This window comes from Nilaparvata lugens, chromosome 11 (genome assembly GCF_014356525.2).
Source record: "Nilaparvata lugens isolate BPH chromosome 11, ASM1435652v1, whole genome shotgun sequence".
Lineage (NCBI taxonomy): Eukaryota > Metazoa > Arthropoda > Insecta > Hemiptera > Delphacidae > Nilaparvata > Nilaparvata lugens.
In genome coordinates, this window is record NC_052514.1 from 41,092,721 (window position 1) to 41,113,658 (window position 20,938).

The 20,938-nt window shown below is 33.1% G+C and overlaps 1 protein-coding gene across 1 annotated transcript in view; it reads left to right on the forward strand.

Annotated features, from left to right (window-relative positions):
• Positions 1–20,553, forward strand: part of LOC111049333 (nuclear RNA export factor 1) — a 32,902-nt gene extending 12,349 nt beyond the window's left edge. Inside the window, exons 7-14 of the mRNA XM_039438444.1 lie at positions 197–393; positions 2,266–2,375; positions 6,744–6,780; positions 7,893–8,107; positions 9,718–9,886; positions 10,724–10,888; positions 13,235–13,416; positions 15,137–20,553. Of these exons, the coding sequence (XP_039294378.1) occupies positions 197–393; positions 2,266–2,375; positions 6,744–6,780; positions 7,893–8,107; positions 9,718–9,886; positions 10,724–10,888; positions 13,235–13,416; positions 15,137–15,236 (1,175 nt within the window). The 3' untranslated portion in view covers positions 15,237–20,553. The remainder of the gene's footprint in view (positions 1–196; positions 394–2,265; positions 2,376–6,743; positions 6,781–7,892; positions 8,108–9,717; positions 9,887–10,723; positions 10,889–13,234; positions 13,417–15,136) is intronic.
• The last annotated feature ends 385 nt before the right edge of the window (positions 20,554–20,938 follow it).

Consider the following 20,938-nt stretch of genomic DNA (forward strand, 5'->3'; position numbering starts at 1 on the left):
GCTGTATTTTGTATAATGTATTAAGTTGTATATATTTGACTTTTGTATTGTATATGATGACCTCAGATATGGCTGCAATGAAGTTTCTACTCTATTCAATGTCTTATTCTTTCAATTAGCTGTGATTAATTTGAATATATTGCTAGGGTACTAATTATTTTATATAATTAAAATTGTGAAACATTTTTGTTGGCAGATTTTCTGACCAAAGAACTGCTAGTGCCTCTGATGAAACCGAACGTGCTGAACGCTGTGGTGCAGACGATCTGCAAGAACATTCCAGACATTGTTGCCATAGATCTGTCCGAGAACCGGTTGTCCAGTCTCGACCAGTTGAAGCCGCTCATCGAAAAGGCAGCAGTGCTGCAAATCCTGCATCTGCACAAAAATAGTGTAAGTTCACCTTATTTTATCATATATTTTGGTTGCTGAATGTTGAGAAATATATGTTGATTATATTTTGCACTGTTGTGTCGATATTTCGATTTATAATGATATCGATTAGGCCTATTTAAGTAACAATCGATTTAGTAATGTATCGAGTGAGAAGCAGGATGGCTGCTCGACCTAAAAAGTAACAAACTCTCGGTCTCAGACAGCACCGTATCGCGCGTTAGTAACGGTTTTTTCCGTTCCATTCAGTCAGTTCTTTGAATGTAACGTTCTTTGTGATGATGGTTACCGAGCACCGTAACTGGAGCCGTTATTCCATTTTGATGATGATATTATTATCCAATGATGATTTTTCATCAAATTCGATATGATAATCAATATATTATCATCATTCCATTCAATAGAAGATAGAGTACTTCTCAATAATATAATTAATAAAATATAACGGTTGTTATTTAACTAATGTTAAAAAACACTGTAACTAAGTCAGCATATTGCCATTTCAAAGCAAAAACCTAACCCCCTAACCTCCTCTTTTATATTTAAAACATTAATAAACATAATTCATTGTAAAAACCAGTAATCCCTTCCAGCATATTGCAATTTCAAAGCAAAATCCTAACCCCCTAACCTATCTTTTCACCTTTGAAATATCAAAAACCACAATTCTACCTGTACCCTAGCCTTCTCTAGCATATTGCAATTTTAAAGCAAAAGCCTAACCTAGCCATATGAAACATTATTAAATATAACTTGAAAAACCTAACCCCTAACCCTTTCACATTCAATACTTTGGATTTCAAAGCAAAATCCTAACCCCCTAACCTATCCTTTCACCTTTGTAACAACAAAAAACATAACTCTACCTGTGCCCTAGCCCCTTCTAGCATATTGCAATTTCAAAGCAAAAACCTAACCTATCCTTATGAAACATTATTAAATATAACCTAAATAAAACCTAACCCTTAACCCTATTTTGTCAATTAGTTGAATTTCTACATTGTTGATTGTGACAACCATGCAATGCGTGAAAGAGATAGCGCCATCTGCTTTGTTGAATGATACACAAGGATAGCAACACCATTGCAAATCACACACTGCCATTATAACGTGGACCTCACTATAGATACTCAAAGAATACTTTTGAATAACTATGTGATAACTGTGACCGTTGCTGGCTGTTACTCTGTGTCTGAGACAAAGAGAAGCTGCTAAAAAGTGTACAAGTCAAGGCGACTATGAGACAATTTAATTTGTGCTTAACCTAAAAAGTGTACAAGTCAAGACGACTAAGTTTTCATTAATTTCTTTCCCGTTGTATTTAATTTGTGCAATTAATAAACAAGTATGTTCATAAACTGTGTTATTTATTTTGAAAATATTACAAGTACCTAGAGCGGAAAATATGTGTTTACCGGCTCAAAATCGCTGTTTTCAAGTTCTTAACGAAGTCGAGGAAGAGTCGGCAAAAAAATTTTGCTCGATTTGCAAATGCTATTCTTCGCCAGACCACAAAAACAAATTTAACACTTGAGGAACTGAAAACTTGACATACCGAAAACTCGACGAACTGATAACTACAGAGAATTGACAACGCTGTAGTCTTATTATTTCCACTGACTGACGTGAATATCATTATAGGCTACCACTCATTTTTTCATGAAGGTGTATTCCAAAACTTTTGTACAAATTATGCGTGAAAAACTAACCTTATGTTTGAGTGTGTCATCACCTAAATTTTTAATAAAAATAACACAAGGATTGTCTTAGTATTATTACAAGGATTTGCCAATTCTATTACTTCAGGGTCATTTTTAACATAAATGAATAATTTTTATTATTTGCTAATTATTTAACTGTGTCGTTTTTCAGATAAGGCACGAGCGTCAGTTAGACGCACTACAAGGACTGGGAATCGTTGAACTGATGCTAGAAGATAACCCGGTCTGCAACAAATTGAAGGACAAAACCGCCTATGTCAGGTAATCTAGGTTTAACATGAACAGTCAGATGAACTGACTATGGTTTATGAAGACACTACGGTCGGTAACTCCGACAATGGGTCGCTTTTCACTGTTCAGCATTATGTAAAATGGTTCAGAAATGTTGTATTTAAAACCCAACATTCTGGCTCAACTCACACTTAGTCGAGAAGAGACTGCGACTCTAGTCTCTTCTCAACGCAGCATGTGCTTTCAAATGGTGACACTCAGACCAGTCGGTTCTAGTCTCCGCGTCCTCACGACTGAGTCGAGCGTCGACTCGACATGTTGGTCGAGCCTCGACTTCAGTTGCATAGTACCGTGCATTTTCAATGAAAGTGAGATTATGTTTTATGAAAGTGATGTTTTATCATTTTAGATAAGACAATAATAAGAATTGGATAAGACAATAAGTTATATTCATAATAATTATTATAAGATGTGTTATATGCGCAGAAGTGACGAATTGGATCTCATATTTTTAATAATGTGAGGTTAGAAATTGAGTAGCATGGAACTGAAGTAGTGACAATGAGCAAGAAAGTCGTAAGGTCGAGAGACTGGAGTATCCTCGACTGGAGTCGTACGATTTGAGTCGAGGTAGTTTGAGTTGAGCCTTACTGTTAACTATCACTGACCATGAAATGTTGTCTTTGAAACTATCACATGTTTGTCAACTATCACATTTTTAGTCTGTTGATCAACTGTTAACTGTTGATAGTTAAACTGTTAACTGATGCTCAATAACAGTTCAACTCTTGTGTGATCAACTGTTTAATTTTAAATTGAGCAATATTGTCGTATTATTTCAATGTGTTTCATTATGAGTTTTAACTACCAGTTGGTTCAATTCCATTTATACTTGGATGGAGCATATCGTCTTGAATCAATCATTATTGAAATAGTGTTAGTTCAATACAATAGTTAACTGATAATCAATAGCTTACTGATCAACGCATAATAAATCAATCAACCTATTTCGTTATGCTTCCAAAGTGGGTAGCATCGTAGATTGCTCTATGATATATGTTTTATGTTGAGATAAAACCTTATTAGAAGCATGGATCTTCCTCTGTCAACCATATTGTTGCATTATAAAATCCCTGCTTTGACGTCTAAAATTATCGCTGTAAATTATTTTTCTTGATATTTCTATCCTTTTAAAGAAACCGTCTTCATATAGTTATGCTACTCTATATTTGTGTTCATGTATTTTTTTAGAGTTTATTGCATATTTTTTGAAACTTCACTGTTTTACTAACCTAATAGGTATTTATTTTAAATAGTTTTTACACCTTACACCTCTGTCTTGTATCAACAACTTAAACCTCAGTCTTCAATTGTTTTAGTCTTCTATTTTTGACAAATAAGAACTTCTCAGTTCGCATTATTTGTATGTTCTATAGTGAGTTCCACGTTATAATGGCAGTGTTTGATTATCAATGGTATTGCTAACCTTGTCTATCATTCAACAAAGCGGATAGCGCTATCTGTTTCTCGCTTTGCTCTATTGCCAGATTATCTCTATTGCCTATTATATCCAGATTATCAATGTAGAATTAATAATTAACAAAATATTTCATCTTAATTATGTAAATTCATTATGAAATATTGAAAAATATAATTTATTGCTTAATAAAATATAATTGATTATTTCAAACGAGAATGAACAGTTAATATTACTTCAATAAACCTGTATCAGCTACCGTCTATAGAAGGCATTGACAAGACAGGTTCGGTAACGTTGTTCTTCTATCTCTCAACACTGCCATTATAACGTGGACAACACTATAGGTCCGGTTTTTGGGACAATTTTATTGAATCTTATGAACCATTGAAGCTATAGACTTAATGGTCCATTAGATTTAATAAGTGTACTACAAACTGTAGTATACAAAAGTCTGTTAACTTCTAATTCCGATGTCACAAGATCCAATCACAGAAGCTTTCTCCTCAGAAAACCCTTCTCTGATTGGTTATCCTACAATTTAATCATGATTAGATTTTGACAGGATTCTGTGCAACCACCGGGCCTTAGTGATGAAATGTATGACTGAGACCATGAAATGAATTCACTATAAAATAAGACCATTTGATTCATTTTTTATTAATTGATTTTTCCTTATCAAACTCTTCAATCATGATTAGATTTTGACATGATTCTGTGCAACCACCGGGCCTTAGTGGTGAATTCTATGACTGAGACCATGACTATGAAATAAGACCATGTGATTCATTTTTTTATTAATTGATTTTTCCTTCTCAAACTCTTCAATAGTTGTTAATAGTTAACACATACCGCATTTAAATTATCAATGTATTCATAGTTAATCTATTTATATTATTAATATATTGACAATTTATATTGATTTATTGAGCACTTTGATTGTCTGCATTTTTGTGAAATTCTAAAATTTTCTTCTGAATTTTCTTTTCTCGATCGCAACGTAACAGAAAGTTTGATTACTAAGATAGCAAAATTATTACCGATCTTTATTCATTGTATTTATAAGTTTTCAAAATTTATAACATGCTCAAACAAAACAAAAATATATCAAATAATTAATTATATTATTATTAATTTTATTGCAATAATACAAAATTATAATGTTGCGACACCTTAACTTGTGAAGTTTGTTGCAGGTTGAAGGTTTTGGACGAAGGCCAACTCCAAAGCCTGCACTGATTTCTCTATTTTCCACCTTCTCTGTCATATTCAAATTATGCTTATCATTTCAAAATTTAATCAGTGTCTTTTCTATTAGTTTTGCTCACTGTTAAGAAAGAAAGAAATGTATGACACTTCTGTCAAGAAAACAAGAAGAATCTTTCAAGAAAACTTGTCATGATTGAATCTTATAGAAAGTATTTTCGATCGCAACAGTGATGTGGTCTACTTTGAAAACTAGAAATTTTCTTGGAAATTTTTGGTTACCGATATGTTCTCGAAATATTCATATTTTTCTCTCGCCATTACAATATTAATTATTATCTTGGCAATTAGCGGACACAGACGAATAAAGCTAGATTTTCACATATCAGTATCTTTTAAGGTGTCCCTTATACGTATTTAATTTTTTACTGGATGAGAGAAACAGCATTAAACTGAATATGCATGGTGCATGAGAACATTGATCGCATTAATTATTTATCAATAAATATCCATTCTTCCATACTGTTTCATGATAATTGTTATAACTTAGGCTCAACTCACACTTGAGCGACTCAAGTCGAGAAGAGACTGCGACTCTAGTCTCTTCTCGACGCAGAATGTGTTTTCAAATGGTGACACTCAGACCAGTCTCCGCGACCTCACGACTGTTAGACTGAGTCGAGCCTCGACTCGACATGTTGGTCGAGCCTCCACTTGAGTTGCGTAGTACCATGCATTTTTAATGAAAGTGATGTTTTATCATTTTAGATAAGACAATAATAACAATTAAATAAGGCAATATATATTCATAATAATTATTATAGAATTTGTTACATGTTAAGTAGTGACGAATTAGATCTTATATTTTCAATAAAGTAAGGTTAGAAAATGGAGTAGCATGAAACTAAAGTAGTGACAATGAGCAAGAAAGTCGTAAGGTCGAGAGACTGGAATATCCTCGACTGGAGTCGTACGATTGAGTCGAGGTAGTGTGAGTTGAGCCTAACTGTTTATATTTGAATCAAAATTCTTGTTTTTTACTAAAATTGTTACATGTTTCAAATTTGTGCGTCCAGTTGTTTCACCAACTTATCAAAACAGTTCATTGTGTTCTGATTAGATCGGCTTGTAGTACATTATTTATGAGTGAGAAAGGAAAGTCTTTCAACTTCATGAAAAACTGGTCCTTTGTAAGATGACACAAAACAATAATATTCCTAAATTTATATTTCTTCTGTGTCAAGCATTTTACTTAGAATTCTCATTATTGAAATAGATAAAAAATTTCCAATATATTTACTCACTAAATTAGAATTTCCACTTCACTTCAATCATTTTGTTGACTCATTCACATGAATCGAGTTGTAACTACATTCTGTAAGCTGTAATATTAATTTATTACGTCAAGTTTCATATAGAACTTCACTATCTATCTATCTTCACAAGTCTCTATCCAGATATGATCACTATGAATCTGACCATATATCTACAGAGTATCTTTATTTAAGTTGTTATGATTTATGTTTGTTTATGTTTTATGATTACATGTTCAAGTCTGCAAATAACAAATGTATTTCATTATTAGCAATAAATTTATCAGTAGGTTATTTTTATTCTCTATTTCTGATTATTTTGTTTGATTTCGTTTTTATTTGTTCATTATTATGTTGTATGAATTAGTTTCATCGTTTGCTGCCGATATTCTTATTTTCCAGGGAAGTTCGCAAGAGGTTTCCCAACGTCATCAGACTAGTGAGTAAACAAAATAACATTTCAAATTTCATTAATTCATTAATTGAAGATTTATTAATAATTATCTATAAATTACTGTAATTTCTTTGTAAAGTGAATTATGAATGCATGTTTTATTGTAGTTTTCTTAATCCGGGTCCATACTGAACAAATGTTCGACAAACATGTTTGTTGAAACAGTTTGGGAAAATTTTATTATGTTTGACAAACAATGTTTGCCCGTGGCCAGTGTGGACGCGTCAACTACCAAAATGTTTGTAAGTGGGGAGAACAGGTTTCATGTTTTACAGCAAACACTGAAAATGTTTGGAAAAACGGTAATTTTTGTTTGACAAACAATGTTTGTCCAAACTTTTTAAAATGTTTGTCCCTGAGCCCCTCAACAAACATGTTCGCCGAACATGTTTGTCGAAATTTGTTCAGTGTGGACACGGCTTTAGATTACAAACAATTTGTTCACTTCTATTGTGTCTTATGTTTGTAGTTTCTAGTTTTTGGAGCTAGGTAAGCCCATAGTAGGGTTTAGAAGACTAGTTCCGCATAGAAGACTTTGAAACTGAAGAATTTCGTGGTTTTGTACTTTATAATTGTGAAAATTGCAAGTCTTGGTTGAGAAAATGTTGCAGTTTTTGATCTGTGAATTATCGGTACGCCCATTTTCCGGATTAATTGGCCTCTTGAAATACAAACTAGGTTAGGTTTTTGGAGGACCATTCAATTTTTTTATATCACCCAGCGGACGTTTGAAACTGAGATAATTTTGTGGTTCTGAAGTGAATAATTGTTGAATTTCGATAACAGTATAATTATTGCTTTACTCTACTTTAAAATTGATTAAATTCTGTGGTTTTGAAGTGAATAGTTGCGAAATTTCGATAAAAGTATAATTTGTGCTCTACTATACTTCAAAATTGATTGAATTTTTTGGTTCGGAAGTGAATAATTGTGAAATTTTGATAATAGTATAATTGGTGCTCCACTATACTTCAAAATTGATTGAATTTTTTGGTTTTGAAGTGAATAATTGTGACATTTCGGTAACAGGATAATTGGTGCTCTACTATACTTCAAAATTGTATGTTTTTTAAGTGAATAATTGTTGTATTTCGCAGGACAACGAAACCCTGCCGCCACCAATCACTTTCGACATCGAGAACGACACCCGTCTGAAGCCAAGCCTGGGCAGTTACACGTGCAACCCCGAGGGAGCGCTAGTTGTCAGCCAGTTCATAGAGCTCTACTACACCATTTTCGATAGTGACGACCGTCAACCCCTTATCAACGCCTACCATGAAAAGGCGCAGTTCTCGTTTACCTGTTCTCCTGGGTCAGTGCTAAACTAGAACTCGAATTATACTAGACTAGTAGTTCTGTGAACAGTAGACCTCACGCTGTTATAAACCACAGTCTCCTCTAATACTGTCCATCAGAGTAAATTCTGTCTTGTCGTGTCGGCTTGATATCGGTGTATAAACGACAAATGGCTGTTTAGGTTGTTGTATCGACAATGCTAATAATTTGATGTAAACAGCTATGCTACTATCATCAAAAGCTTACCGAGTTGAAATCAGAGAAAAGTTGGGAGAAAATACTATGCTACTTCGAGTTATCAATTTTGCATTTGCCTCACTGCATGCAATTAATAGTCCACACAACAACCGGTTTTTTACTAGATTGAAATATTAAATTGCATGCAATTAATTATCCTCTCGACAGCTGATTTATGATTATTAATTCTATAGTCTGATTTTCACTCCAATATTGGCGTATGAAGGGGGCTCCTTTTCATTTTATATTATCCTTAAAAAGCAAAATTTCCAAAAACCTATATACGTCGACGCGCAACTTGAAAAGGCTTGTCTTGATACCTGTCAAATTCCATGATAATCTATTACCGCGGTTCGCCGTGAATGCGGAACATATAAACATAAATAAAGAGAAATGCCAAACCGTCGACTTGAATCTTAGACCTCACTTCGCTCGGTCAATTACACTTCTATAAAAGGGAACTAACCATTAGTGTGGTGATCCTTGTACGGAGTGTCCCACGAACAGGCGAAGACCATAGATTCTACAGAGACTTTATAATCACAGAGTGGACAGCCAACTGTAAGCCACATTAATGGTTCCCACCTGGCGACTCTAATGCATTGCTCTAGATGGCAGCTAAAAATCATTTTCACGATATTTAATGATTGCCGGGCAGATTGCCGAGTTGACTAAGGCGTTGCACACTTGCTAGTCTGCACAGTCTGCTAGTGCTACCTGGTCACGGGTTTGAATCCCATCGATTAGGCATGGACGTTTGATCATCTCATAACTCACCCTCGCACTAACATTACCCACGCACAAGCTCATGTGGGCATCAACCGCAATAAAAAAAATTACACTAATTTATTGTCGGTTAGCTTCTCAATTTGTGTTCGAATCTTGCCGAAGGCAGCATTTTTTCGGTATTTTTCACGGGATATTTTTTGCTGAGATACTTAAATTTCATATCAAATTGAAATTTTAAGGTCTTTTTCTATTCCTGCAGATTTAATAATACTACTAGAGAGTAATCAAAAGCTTATTTTCACGATAAGTGATCGTTTTCGAGGAGTCTGGATGAGCATTAATTATAATCATCATATCATTGTTGAGTGAAGGATTGCGTGAAAGGACTCCAATTTCGATTTGTGAAAGAAATAAATCTTGCTCCAATGCTATAGCATAGGGAAAAGATTGAAATGAGGAACCACCATTATAGCCTCTGAAGCTATCGGTTACTAGAAAGCAAGACTTACATCGACCACATTGCTCATTTATAGTGACTAGTTGAAACCGGTCTGAAATATCAATACTAATACAATAGTATTATAATAGTATATAATTAATACATAATAATTTATATGTATAAGTATATTAATATTGTGAATAATATTGTTGTGTTTGCAGAATGGGTTCGTACCTGAGCGACAACCGCAACCTGTTTCTGATCGGCAACAACGACACACGACTGAAGCTGCTGAAGACTGGCCCCGCCAACATTGTCTCATTCCTGTCGTCGATCGTCAAAACGCAACACGACCCCGCCTCATTCTGCGTCGATCTCACCCTGTACACCGTATGTTTCTCCATTTTGTCTCTTCTCACTTCTTCTAACATTATTTCGTCTGCACTGAATGGGGCCTTAGTTCCGGTTACACAAAAGTCGGTTAAGTTTTGATCGTAATTAATTCCACGAGTACCAATCAGAGAAGTCATCTTTTCAGAAAAGCCTTCTCTGATTGGTTCTCGTGAAATAATCCAAGATTAAAAGTTAACCGGCTTTTGTGCAACCAGGTCCAAGTCCTGTAACTCAGGGTGCTCGCATAGTGAGGAGTTAGCGGCAGGAGGTCTAAGGAGCATCGTATTTTGAGGAGTTTAATATAATATATTATATCATCAAATAATAAATAATTGAAACCTGCGCTCTGCAGCCGCAACTTCTAACTTCAATTTGAATAAAATTTGATAACAATTTATTATTGTTTTTCTAATTGTAGTTCTTCTCTACTTTCTCAACCTTCTCTTTCTCTTCATCCTCCTCCTCTTCTCCTCCTCCTCTTCTCCTTCTTCTTCTTCTTCATCATCTTCCTTCTTCCTTCTCCCACCTTCTTCTTTCTTCCTCATTCTTCCCTCTTTCCTCTTCCTCCTTCCTTCTCCCTTCTTTTTCCTCCTTCCCTCTTCATTCTTTCTCCTTCTTCCTTCTTCTCCACGTCCTTTTCCTCCTCCTGTATTCTTCTTCTTTTTCTCGTGTATCCTTCTTCTTCTTCTTACATAATATATTGAATGATATAATTTTGTTTGTGATGTTTAATGGCGCTACGTTCAATTTCCGATTCAATGCATATCAATAATTTAGTTGTTTATACTCGCGTCTTTTCAATGGATAATAGCTGTTTAAACATTTGTTTTGCAGCCGCAACTGCTGGCGTTGTCGATAAGCGGTGTGTTCAGAGAGGTGAACAAGAAGGTGCCGATGCGCTCGTTCAACCGGTCGCTGGTGATCGTGCCCTCGGGCACCGGCTACTGCATCATCAACGACATGCTCTTCTTCACTTCGGCCAATCCCGACCAGATCAGTGTAAGTGCACAACATATTCTATAGTAGTGACGTCCACGCTATAATTTATTATTCCACTATGGGAGCAACAGGTAAAAACTCAAATATTCTCCCTTAACATCACAATAAGACAAGTACAATTCGTATTCAAAACAAAATTCATTAAACTAACGTTAGAAAAAGTACTTGAAAAACTGCTTGAAGAAAAAATTATAAATTATATTGAAAAGTAGAGATAAGTAAAAGAAAAGTTGAGAAAAGACATGAAATGGTGATGGAGAGATGATAACAAGCATGAATGAGAAGATGAAGAAGATGTTGATGACGATGATAATAAATGCCAATGATAAACTATGACAATAAAGGGAGAATTAGGGGGCTATCACAATGGCAGTATTCGATCAACATTGGTGTTGCTATCCTTATAATCATAGTGTTGTGTGTCAAGTTGACATGATACTTTATCATGTTGGTTTGATACTGAATCATATTGTGTTGATACAGTATCATTTTGTAGTTCTTGTTATTGTTCTATAGTGAGGTCCACGTTATAATGGCAGTAATTGATCAACATTGGTGCTGCTATCCTTGTCTATCATTCTACAAAGCAGATAGCGAATGAATCAAATCATAGTGTTGTGTATCAAGTTGAGATGATAATGTATCATGTGTGGTGATACTGTATCATATTGTATTGTTACTGTATCATGTTGTGGTTGTTTTATAGTGAGGTCCACGTTATAATGGCAGTATAATGGTGTAACACCCGAATACCATAGATTATACATTAAATTTGCAACAAAACATGTCCAGTAACATTTTCTTATATCCCACCTTAGTTTTCAAAATCTATCGATATTTTTGAAAAACGTCAATAATCAGAAAACTATGAGTCAAAATCTAAGTGCAAAAATCAACGACATGTTTTTGATTATGTCTATGGTGAGGTCCACAAAAGGTGTAACACCCGAATACCATAGATTCTACATTAAATTTGAAACAAAACATATCCAGTAACATTTTCTTATATCTTTATTCAATCAATCAATCCAAACAATAAGTACATCATCAAAATGATAGGTAACCTTGTGCTATTCTTTCCCAAATTTAGATAGGATTACACATAGTCCGAAATACGTCAAGTCTTGTCCATCTACCTTGGTTTTCAAAATCTATCGCTTTTTCAATATTTTTGAAAAAAGCCAATAACTAGAAAAACTTCAGCAAAATCTCATTTTAAGGATATGGTTGGAAAAAGGATGAAATTTCCTACGAGTTTCTTATAATTTGTTCCTTTTTTTGAGATTTTTAAACTTTTTAACTGAGCGTTCAAACTGTTTGAAATTTGGCTTTCTATTCATTCTTCATTCTGTTCACTCATCTCTCATCATCATCCGTCTCATCACCCACGCACAAGCCTAAAGCTCATGTGGGCATCATCCTCAGCAAAGAGTCATAACACAGGATGAGCAAGAGACTGAAGTATTTTCGGGTGTCAGACACCCATTTTCAACAAATTTTTTTCATAAAATCCAATTCATATGAGCCAAACAATGATCAACTCTCTGCCGCACTATCTTAAGGACAACAGAGTGCAGCTCAAGAAAAAATTGAAGGACTGGCTGGCTGATGAAACGAATGAGATTTTGTTGTTATTTTTTTGTTTTGTAATATGTGACGATTGCCAAACAATGATATTGTTGTACATGCAATGAGTAATAAATTCAATTTCAACACTCATAATTTTTAGAAGAACACAAACTAATTGAAGAAACTTGAAATGTTGTCGAAAAATCAACTTTATTTTAATAAAAAAGCATGCACCTGTGAAATAATAATTTTTATTAAAATAAAGTGAATTTTTTGACAATATCTCAAGTTTCTTCAATTATGAAAAGTTCCACAACATCAATATTCACTCTACAAACTTGATAAAAACTAATTTTAAATTGTGAAGCTTCATAATTATTTCCATAGTGTTGTATGCTGCAGTGTTAAAATTATTGAATCATGAATCGAATAATTTTTTAAAACTTCATCTCTATGGGCCGGTTTCCGAGCTCGGGATTTGGCTAAGTTCTAGACTCCAAACAGCTGATGTCATGAAAAGCAACCCACGCAGTGGGATGTTTTGTAAACCAATGCTAGGCTTCTCCAGACATCTGTGTAATACATGCAATGAATAATCCACTTGTCAGCTGATTGATTATGAATAATTCTATAGCAATAGTTTACAAAACATCCCACGGCGTGGTTTGCTTTTCGTGGATTAGCGTGGGTCTACTTTGCGGCGGGCCTAAAAGTTGTACAGTATTGTGTGAATCGTGAATCTGATAAAATATGAATAATTTTTTTTTCTAATTTCAGGAAGCGTTCAAAGTGATAGCGAACCCCCCAGTGGTAGCAGCCCCCCCGGCGCCGGCCCCTGTCGTGGTCTCACCTGTGATCCCCACCCCCACCCTCATCAACCAGCCCACCCTCCAAGTACAGGAGCAGATGGTCTCGATGCTGTCGCTACAGACCGGCATGAATATACCCTACTCGAAAAAGTGAGTATAGTGAGGTCCACGTTATAATGGCAGCCCCTGATTAAGATTGGTGTTGCTATCCGTGTCTATCATTCGAAAAAGTAGATTACAAATGTATCAAATCATGGTGTTGTGTATCAAATTGAGATGATACTGTATCATATTGATTTTATACTGTATTATGTGTGGTGATACTGTTTCATGGTGTGGCTGTTCTTGTTCTATAGTAAGGTCCACTTTACAATGGCAGTATTTGATTAACATTGGTGTTGCTATCATTCGACAAAGCAGATATCGCTATCCTTTTCTAGCTCTGCAACGTTGCCAGATCGTTTTTTAACAATTAGAAATATAATCAATTTATTTATTTATTTATAGATACAACAGGTAGCCCCATTCTGTCTCCACAAATAAATCAGACAATTCAATACTAAAATGTTGAAAGAAAATAGAAAAATTTCAGTCTTAAAATGTGCTACAAAAAAATAACAAGTAGAATATTGAGAAAAAAAAATCGTTGATATTCGAGAAAAGTTATACAGTTTTGTTAAAACCATGAACAAGCTCCATGGTGCTTGGAGGGTTCTAAAATGTTTATTGTATGTTAATTTAATTCCTCTTTAATGTTAATTTAAAAGAGGAATTATAATACTTTAGCAACAAATCAGTGATACAAATAGTTCAGTAAACAAGCAACTTGTTATTAAAACACAGTAAAAGATTATTATCTTTGGCAATTATTTGTCATTATCAAAGATAACTCAGAAAAGATTGTTGAAAACCTTATGAAACCTCCCATGAGAGAACCAGAAGGTGGCCAGGTGCACAGAGAAGCGACTGAAAAGTCCTTAAATACTTTTTATTGGTGAACTCTAGTAATTCGCAGTTATGGATCGGGACGCGAGAAAACAATAATGAGATTCAAGTTATACAGTCTGCTGAAATGATAGGACGGCTTGATTCCGTGTTTCTCTTTCCACCGCCTTCTAAATTAGAAATCTGTGATTCAAGTTACCCCTTCATATTTATATTATATAATTGATAATATAATATTGTCGATTCTTGTCAATAATGATCTCAAATATATTTTATTCGTCAAAAGAAATATTTTCTCATGATTGAATAATACATTTTCATAATTGAGAAAACTTATTTTTCCTACAGTTATGTTGAAAAGTGGCCATTGCTGCACTGATTACAGAACGCAAAGAATCACTTTTCCGCTCTAGTGCGGGAAAAATTTTTCTGCACTCCAGATTTGCAACATGGCAACGCAAAATACTTAGTAGGTTATATGGAGCAACAGTGCAGCAAAATGAAAATGAAGTTGGTAACAGTGACTGGGCTACTATAGTGAGCAGAGGTGCAACCAAGCACAACACGCTAATTATTACATTATATATTATAACCAACGACAACATTTTTATTCAATTTGACAATAAATTAAGGTTTTTATCAATAATAAAATTACACAGAAAAACATTTGATGCATTTCAGTCAATTTTACCCATAATTACCCACTTTTCATATTCAATGGTAACTGTAGGAAAAACTTAATGTGAAATACGTGCGCAAAGTACCTCTGCTGCACTCAAGAAACCATTCCGCGACGTTTCTTTCGGTGCAGCAAACTGTCACTTTGCGCACTAGTTGCACAAATAACTATTTGGTAGTTCATTGAATTTCTTCATAGCCTTTAAACCATAGTTTTTTAGTAACTGTTTTTCAATTTTTCTTGTAGATGCATGGAAGAAAACCAGTGGGACTTCAACAGAGCCCTGTTTGCTTTCAACGAATGCAACAAAACTGGATCAATACCTGCCGATGCATTCATCAAGTGAGTGAATTCAACGAGAAAATGCACGAAAACTTTCGAAAATTCGCAAAAAACTGGACAATTGTCATCATCATCGCGATATCATATAATCAGGTACTTTTGCAAAACATCTATCAATCACTTCGTGAAAAGTTTCGACGTCAGGTAATTTTGCAAAACATCTATCACTTCGTGAACATTTTCGACATCAGATAATTTTGCAAAACATGGATTACCTCATGAGCTTTTTCGAAGTGCGACATTGTTTTGTGAGATATAATGTGATACATTCTTATTCGGTTTGGATAGAACGAACTTGTTCTATTCGTGGAGTGTTCAGTTTGGATTCTCGCAAACTGGGCGTAAAATTGGAAACATTGATCATCAGAGACCGTCCTGAGTTTTAATTTTTCACGGTGGAATGGTATGTAAGTTGGGAACAGAATTATAATTCGTATCTTCTCCACACCTCTGTTGGGAAAAAGACCACGTTTTTTGTATTTTTTATCAGCGTTCAGTCCTGGATTCACCTCCTTCCAAAACAGTGTGGAGGTATACTCTCATTAGTTTTTGCTCAAAACCTCTACGGAACTCTGTTTTCTTCAGAAACTACGGAACTTTATATGTCGCGTTTCACCAAGCTCGGTCATGGCATACGAATATGGTCAAATCGCCTACGCTATACAACTAAAGCACTAAACATGATTTGATTTCTATAGTTATATTATAAGTTTCTTAACTTATCAAGATAGCTTTTATCGATAATTCCACTCATATCTGGTCAACGTACACGGTTTGACCATGTTTAAATCTCTTGGACAGAGCTTGGTTGAACCTGGAGAATAGTTTCCTGTAAAACTCTCTCTACGGAACCTATAAAATTCTTTAGTACCCTCTTTACAAAACTTGTAGTTTTTTTTAGAACTCTGTACAAAAATTAGAGCTCTATTTAGAAAATACTACTGAACTAATCCATTACCTTCACTTCGTTCAGATTCCAATTTCTTGATAGATTTCTTTTAAAACCGCAATCAAAGAACATTTTTCCTCAATTTTCCGATCCTAGATTTGATTTTCCGAATCACCTTGTTTGAGACGAACATGTTTTGAAAATTTCCTGTCCTTCCTTACCTTTGGTCCTTTTTTCCTCACTAGGAATTGATCGTAAGATTGCTTAAGCGAACAAAAATAATGTCATTCTGAATGGGTATTTTGTTAATATTTCAAATGTAAATTAACATCAACATTCAAACTTTCCTTACCTTCTGTATCCTTTCCCAAGAGTTTCTCCTTTGAACAAAATATTTTTCCTTGAACCTATAATTGTTACACATCTTACTGGGAAACATGTTCGCTTCGGATAAGGTGATGAATGTGTGTAATTTTCATTTTTTTCTGAACTTTGAAACTAAATTCCGTAATCTTCAACTTTTTGTTACTGCATAATGAACTTTGAAACTAAATTCCGCGACCTAACCTGAAATTTCAAATATCAGCAAACTTTCGATTGTGTATCAATTTTATTTATCTCTTTCAATTTGATGAACTTGTTAGAATTATTTAAATTTGATAAGTCAATTCAATTTTTTTATCATACATTCGACTTGGTGAAATATCACCCAGGAGAGAAGATTACATCAAATTGAAAATCAAAATAGAATCATTAGTTTGTTTTCCTTTTTTTTTCATTTTTTGTGGCCTATATAAAATTTTCTTGGGGATTAGTATCTTTGCATCAATGAAACTAAAATAATAAAATCCTTCACTTATATCTCAGTTACTATAAAATAAGACGTTGTCTTACTTTGAGCTAACATGAAAGAATTATTAATTATTTCATACTAGATTTCCTCTTGGGAAATCTGGTCTGAAACAATATTGAATAATTTGATTAATGGCAAATACTCTTGAAGTCCAATTCTATTCAAATCATTGTCTACTCATAATTATGATGGAAACCTTCTTTTTTTTTTAAAAATGCATAGTGAATGATAAGGATAATAAATCCTTTTTTAATTGAATCATATTTGAAAAACAAAACATTTCAAGCTGTCTGTCAGTTCAAGATTAATAATTTGTCTTATCTCCCACATACGGGCTTCATGTCTATGTCGGAAGATTCATCAGAAATCAAAACAATTTTAGAACTATTTTAATGAATTTAAAATGACATGCCAAATCAACAAGTTATCAATTTGAAGTTTCTTCAGATTGGTAGTTTTTGAAAATTCATTTTTAAATCAATCTTTTTCTTGCATATTCTTCATTCTGTTACAATTTACTTGGACTTTTTTATGAAATCCTGATGATCCATGAAGTTATACCCTGGTGGTTTCTGAATCCTTACTGATGGATTCCCATGAGGTATCCGATTGGATCTCAAGATTTAATCGTAATAGAAATTTATGGAATAATGTTCAATATTAATTTGTTTCTCTGAATGAATTTATTTGATTTTTTGGGGGATTTTATCCATGTTTATGTAGCTCGAAACATGTCAAGTAAAGCAAGGTGTAATAGAAAGAAGAATTGCAAGATGTTTTTTGATTTTATGACAATTCATTTCTTGAAAGTCTTTTATACTCGCTTTAAAAAAAAACATAAAAAATTTGCAGTAGTTTTAAAAGTTAAATATAATTGAAATTTGATCAAATAAGAGTGTAAAGTAACTTCAAATCAATTCAAAATCTTCTTCACACTAAAGCAATATAGATTAATATGTAATGAATATCTGTTCGAATGTACAAGAAATATTGATTAATTTTGTCATTTTAATTTTGAAAATAAAATATCTCTGGGGAAAGATAATATTTTTGGGAAAAAAAGAAGAAAAAGAGAAAATATTCTGAAGTCTTACTTAACAGTTCACTTAATTTGAATTAGTCATTAAATCTTTGCTGAGTTTTCACTTGATAATCCACCCATTTTTACATTTTATTCTAGGAAAATGAATTAAAATTTAGCATTCCCAATATTTTTTATTGGGATAAACTTGAAATAATGTAACTTATATGTTAACTTAGTAAGTAAGGTATCTCATCGCACATGTTTGATAATGTATAAAGCTTGCATGATTTTCACGATAATAACTTGATCTTTGGTTAAAATCTTCAAGTTATTATGGTATCTTTCATCTTGTCAATTTAAAAAAAAATTTAATTCTCTTCAATGTTTGATTCCATTACGAACTGCTTGTTTAAATAATCACTTTGAACAATTAATTACGACATAGCAGTCAGGTATGTGGAGGCATGCTTTTCTAACCTTAAATACCAACGACCTGAAGTGTATGGAGTCTGCTCGTCTGGCTGAATAATACTCTTCAATGTTTGATTCCATTACGAACTGCTTGTTAAATAATCACTTTGATACCTGACTGCTATGTCGTAATTAATTGTTCAAAGTGAAATTTTAATTGTTGAAATATCAATAGTCTCAATATACTTTGAGCTTGTTAATTTGTCTTAAAACTAATTATTCTTAAACTGTGAGTATTTAATTCAAGAATTGATACTTTCCTGAATAGAATCAGGATATTCCGAAAATCAATCCTGTCTAATTTATGAATATTGTAAAAAATGTCAGTCAGATTTCACTTATAAGTATGCGAGAAAAATAGTTTCTCTTCCACATAAAATTCATTGTTTGTTCAAAAAACATAAGGAACCATTTTCCATTTTCCCTCTCCATATAAGAAGGAAAGTTGAAAATGAGATCTTTTGTTTCATGTAACCTATTTCATTTTTGTGTATCATACCTTCTTTTAAGTAGTCTGTATTCATAATTCTTATGCTGAACGTAGACTTTCGAAATTCAAAGTACAAACTCTGTAATTTTTTATATTTCATGAGATTGTGATTGTAATTAAACTGTTTTGTATATAATAATATGGAGTTGAAAGATAGTCTATATATTAAGAAAGTAATAATTAAAATAATATATAAAGTGAGATTTTTATATGTATCACATATTTGTAATAATCAACCAGTAATAACTATTCAATACTAATCTTCAATTTTTATTTCTACTTTTTTTTCTTCAGATTTTCATTTATCTATTTAAAAAGAGAAACTGTACATTTTCAAGAGAAATTTGCTCTACAATAATCAGCTTATATTTAAAACTATAATCAGCTTAAATTACTCATATTTTGCATTTGACTCAACACTGAAGCGTTACCAGAGGAGAGTTCTGTTGTCAGGTTTTTCTCTTTTTGGAAAAACCGTTGGAAAAACCGGGCGACCACTTTCCCACACAACAGATGAGATTTCAGTTTTGACATGAAATTTCGACGACGAAGTATCAGAATCGGAAGAAGCACTGTGTTAGTGTATACTACACAGTACTACAGTGCAATTGGTCAATAAGAAGAGACCTTGCTGATTTTCTACAAGATACGTCCAGTTTCTCCATTTTGTTTTTCAAAAATCTCATGGAATGTAGTTTCAATCTAATTGAAATGCACCAATGGGAAGAGAAGACAACTAATGGATGGAGAATTAAACAGGTTACAGGTAAGTATAATGAGTCGAATGCAAAATGTTTTCATTTGAACAAAAGGGTCCAAGATTCCCATAACTTACGAAAGCAATCATTAGTTTTATACCATCTAAATCTATTGCTGGTTGATTAATTCGATTAATTACTGTGTTTTTCCTTTTCCTCTAAACTCATTTCATGAGTTATTGATATTATTGTGATAACAATTTTATATTATTATATTTTAATCAATCTCCTAACATTTGTTAAAAATGTTAACCTCTGTTCCCTCCAAAGTAGAAAAAATTCCATTCCTTTGATTATCCCTACCTGACATAACCATATAATAGGCTCGAATATAAAAATTGTATTTTTAGCGTAAAAGTATGTTTTTAATTACTTATTTTGTATATTGGAGGCTATAAATGAGATGTATCTTTATTTTGTCAGAAATTGTATCATTATACCTAGGCTTGCAAGATATTATGAATATACATTTAAAAATTTATTCCAATAACAAATTATCATTTCTCAACAGTTGTTTTTAAAATGTATTTTTTCATTGCTTTTAATGAAACAATAATTGTGTTAGGTCCTAGAAAAATTCTGAAATTATGAGCAGCTATGGAATACTACTTTTAGTTTGATTTGTGTTTATTACATAAGTAATTATCAATTTTGAGTTTGTAATGGTCTTAGTTCAGTAGGTAGCTAAAATGTCTCATTTATGCAGAGAACTATGTATATATTTTAGAATAGAAAGCATTTTATCATTTCTAAAAGCCTTATCAATACTGAGTTATTGATAATCATGTAAACATATTGTTATGTATGAAAGCTAAATAAAAACTGTATGAAAACTATATTTTTGTATGAATGATAAGAACATTTATTACAATACCTATAACATTTCGAATGAAGCATGATAACTTTTGTTAGCTGTAATGCTACGTTAATACTTGTGTATAAGTGTGTATAAGGGATTTTTTAAAATTTATTCCACACTCATAAATACATTACAGAAATCAAATCTAGCATGACAAATACAATAATTTAACTAAAATTTAATAATTGATTTACAAAAATTTAAATTGCAAGTATGAAGACCTCTTCATGTACAGTTTTGTATAAACAGTCATTTTTGCTCATAATTTCTGCAGAGCATAAATATACTTGTAGTGTACATCGACTTGTATGCTCAAATACCACCTTGTTCCCGTACTTGTACACATGTTAAAGATAGACTTT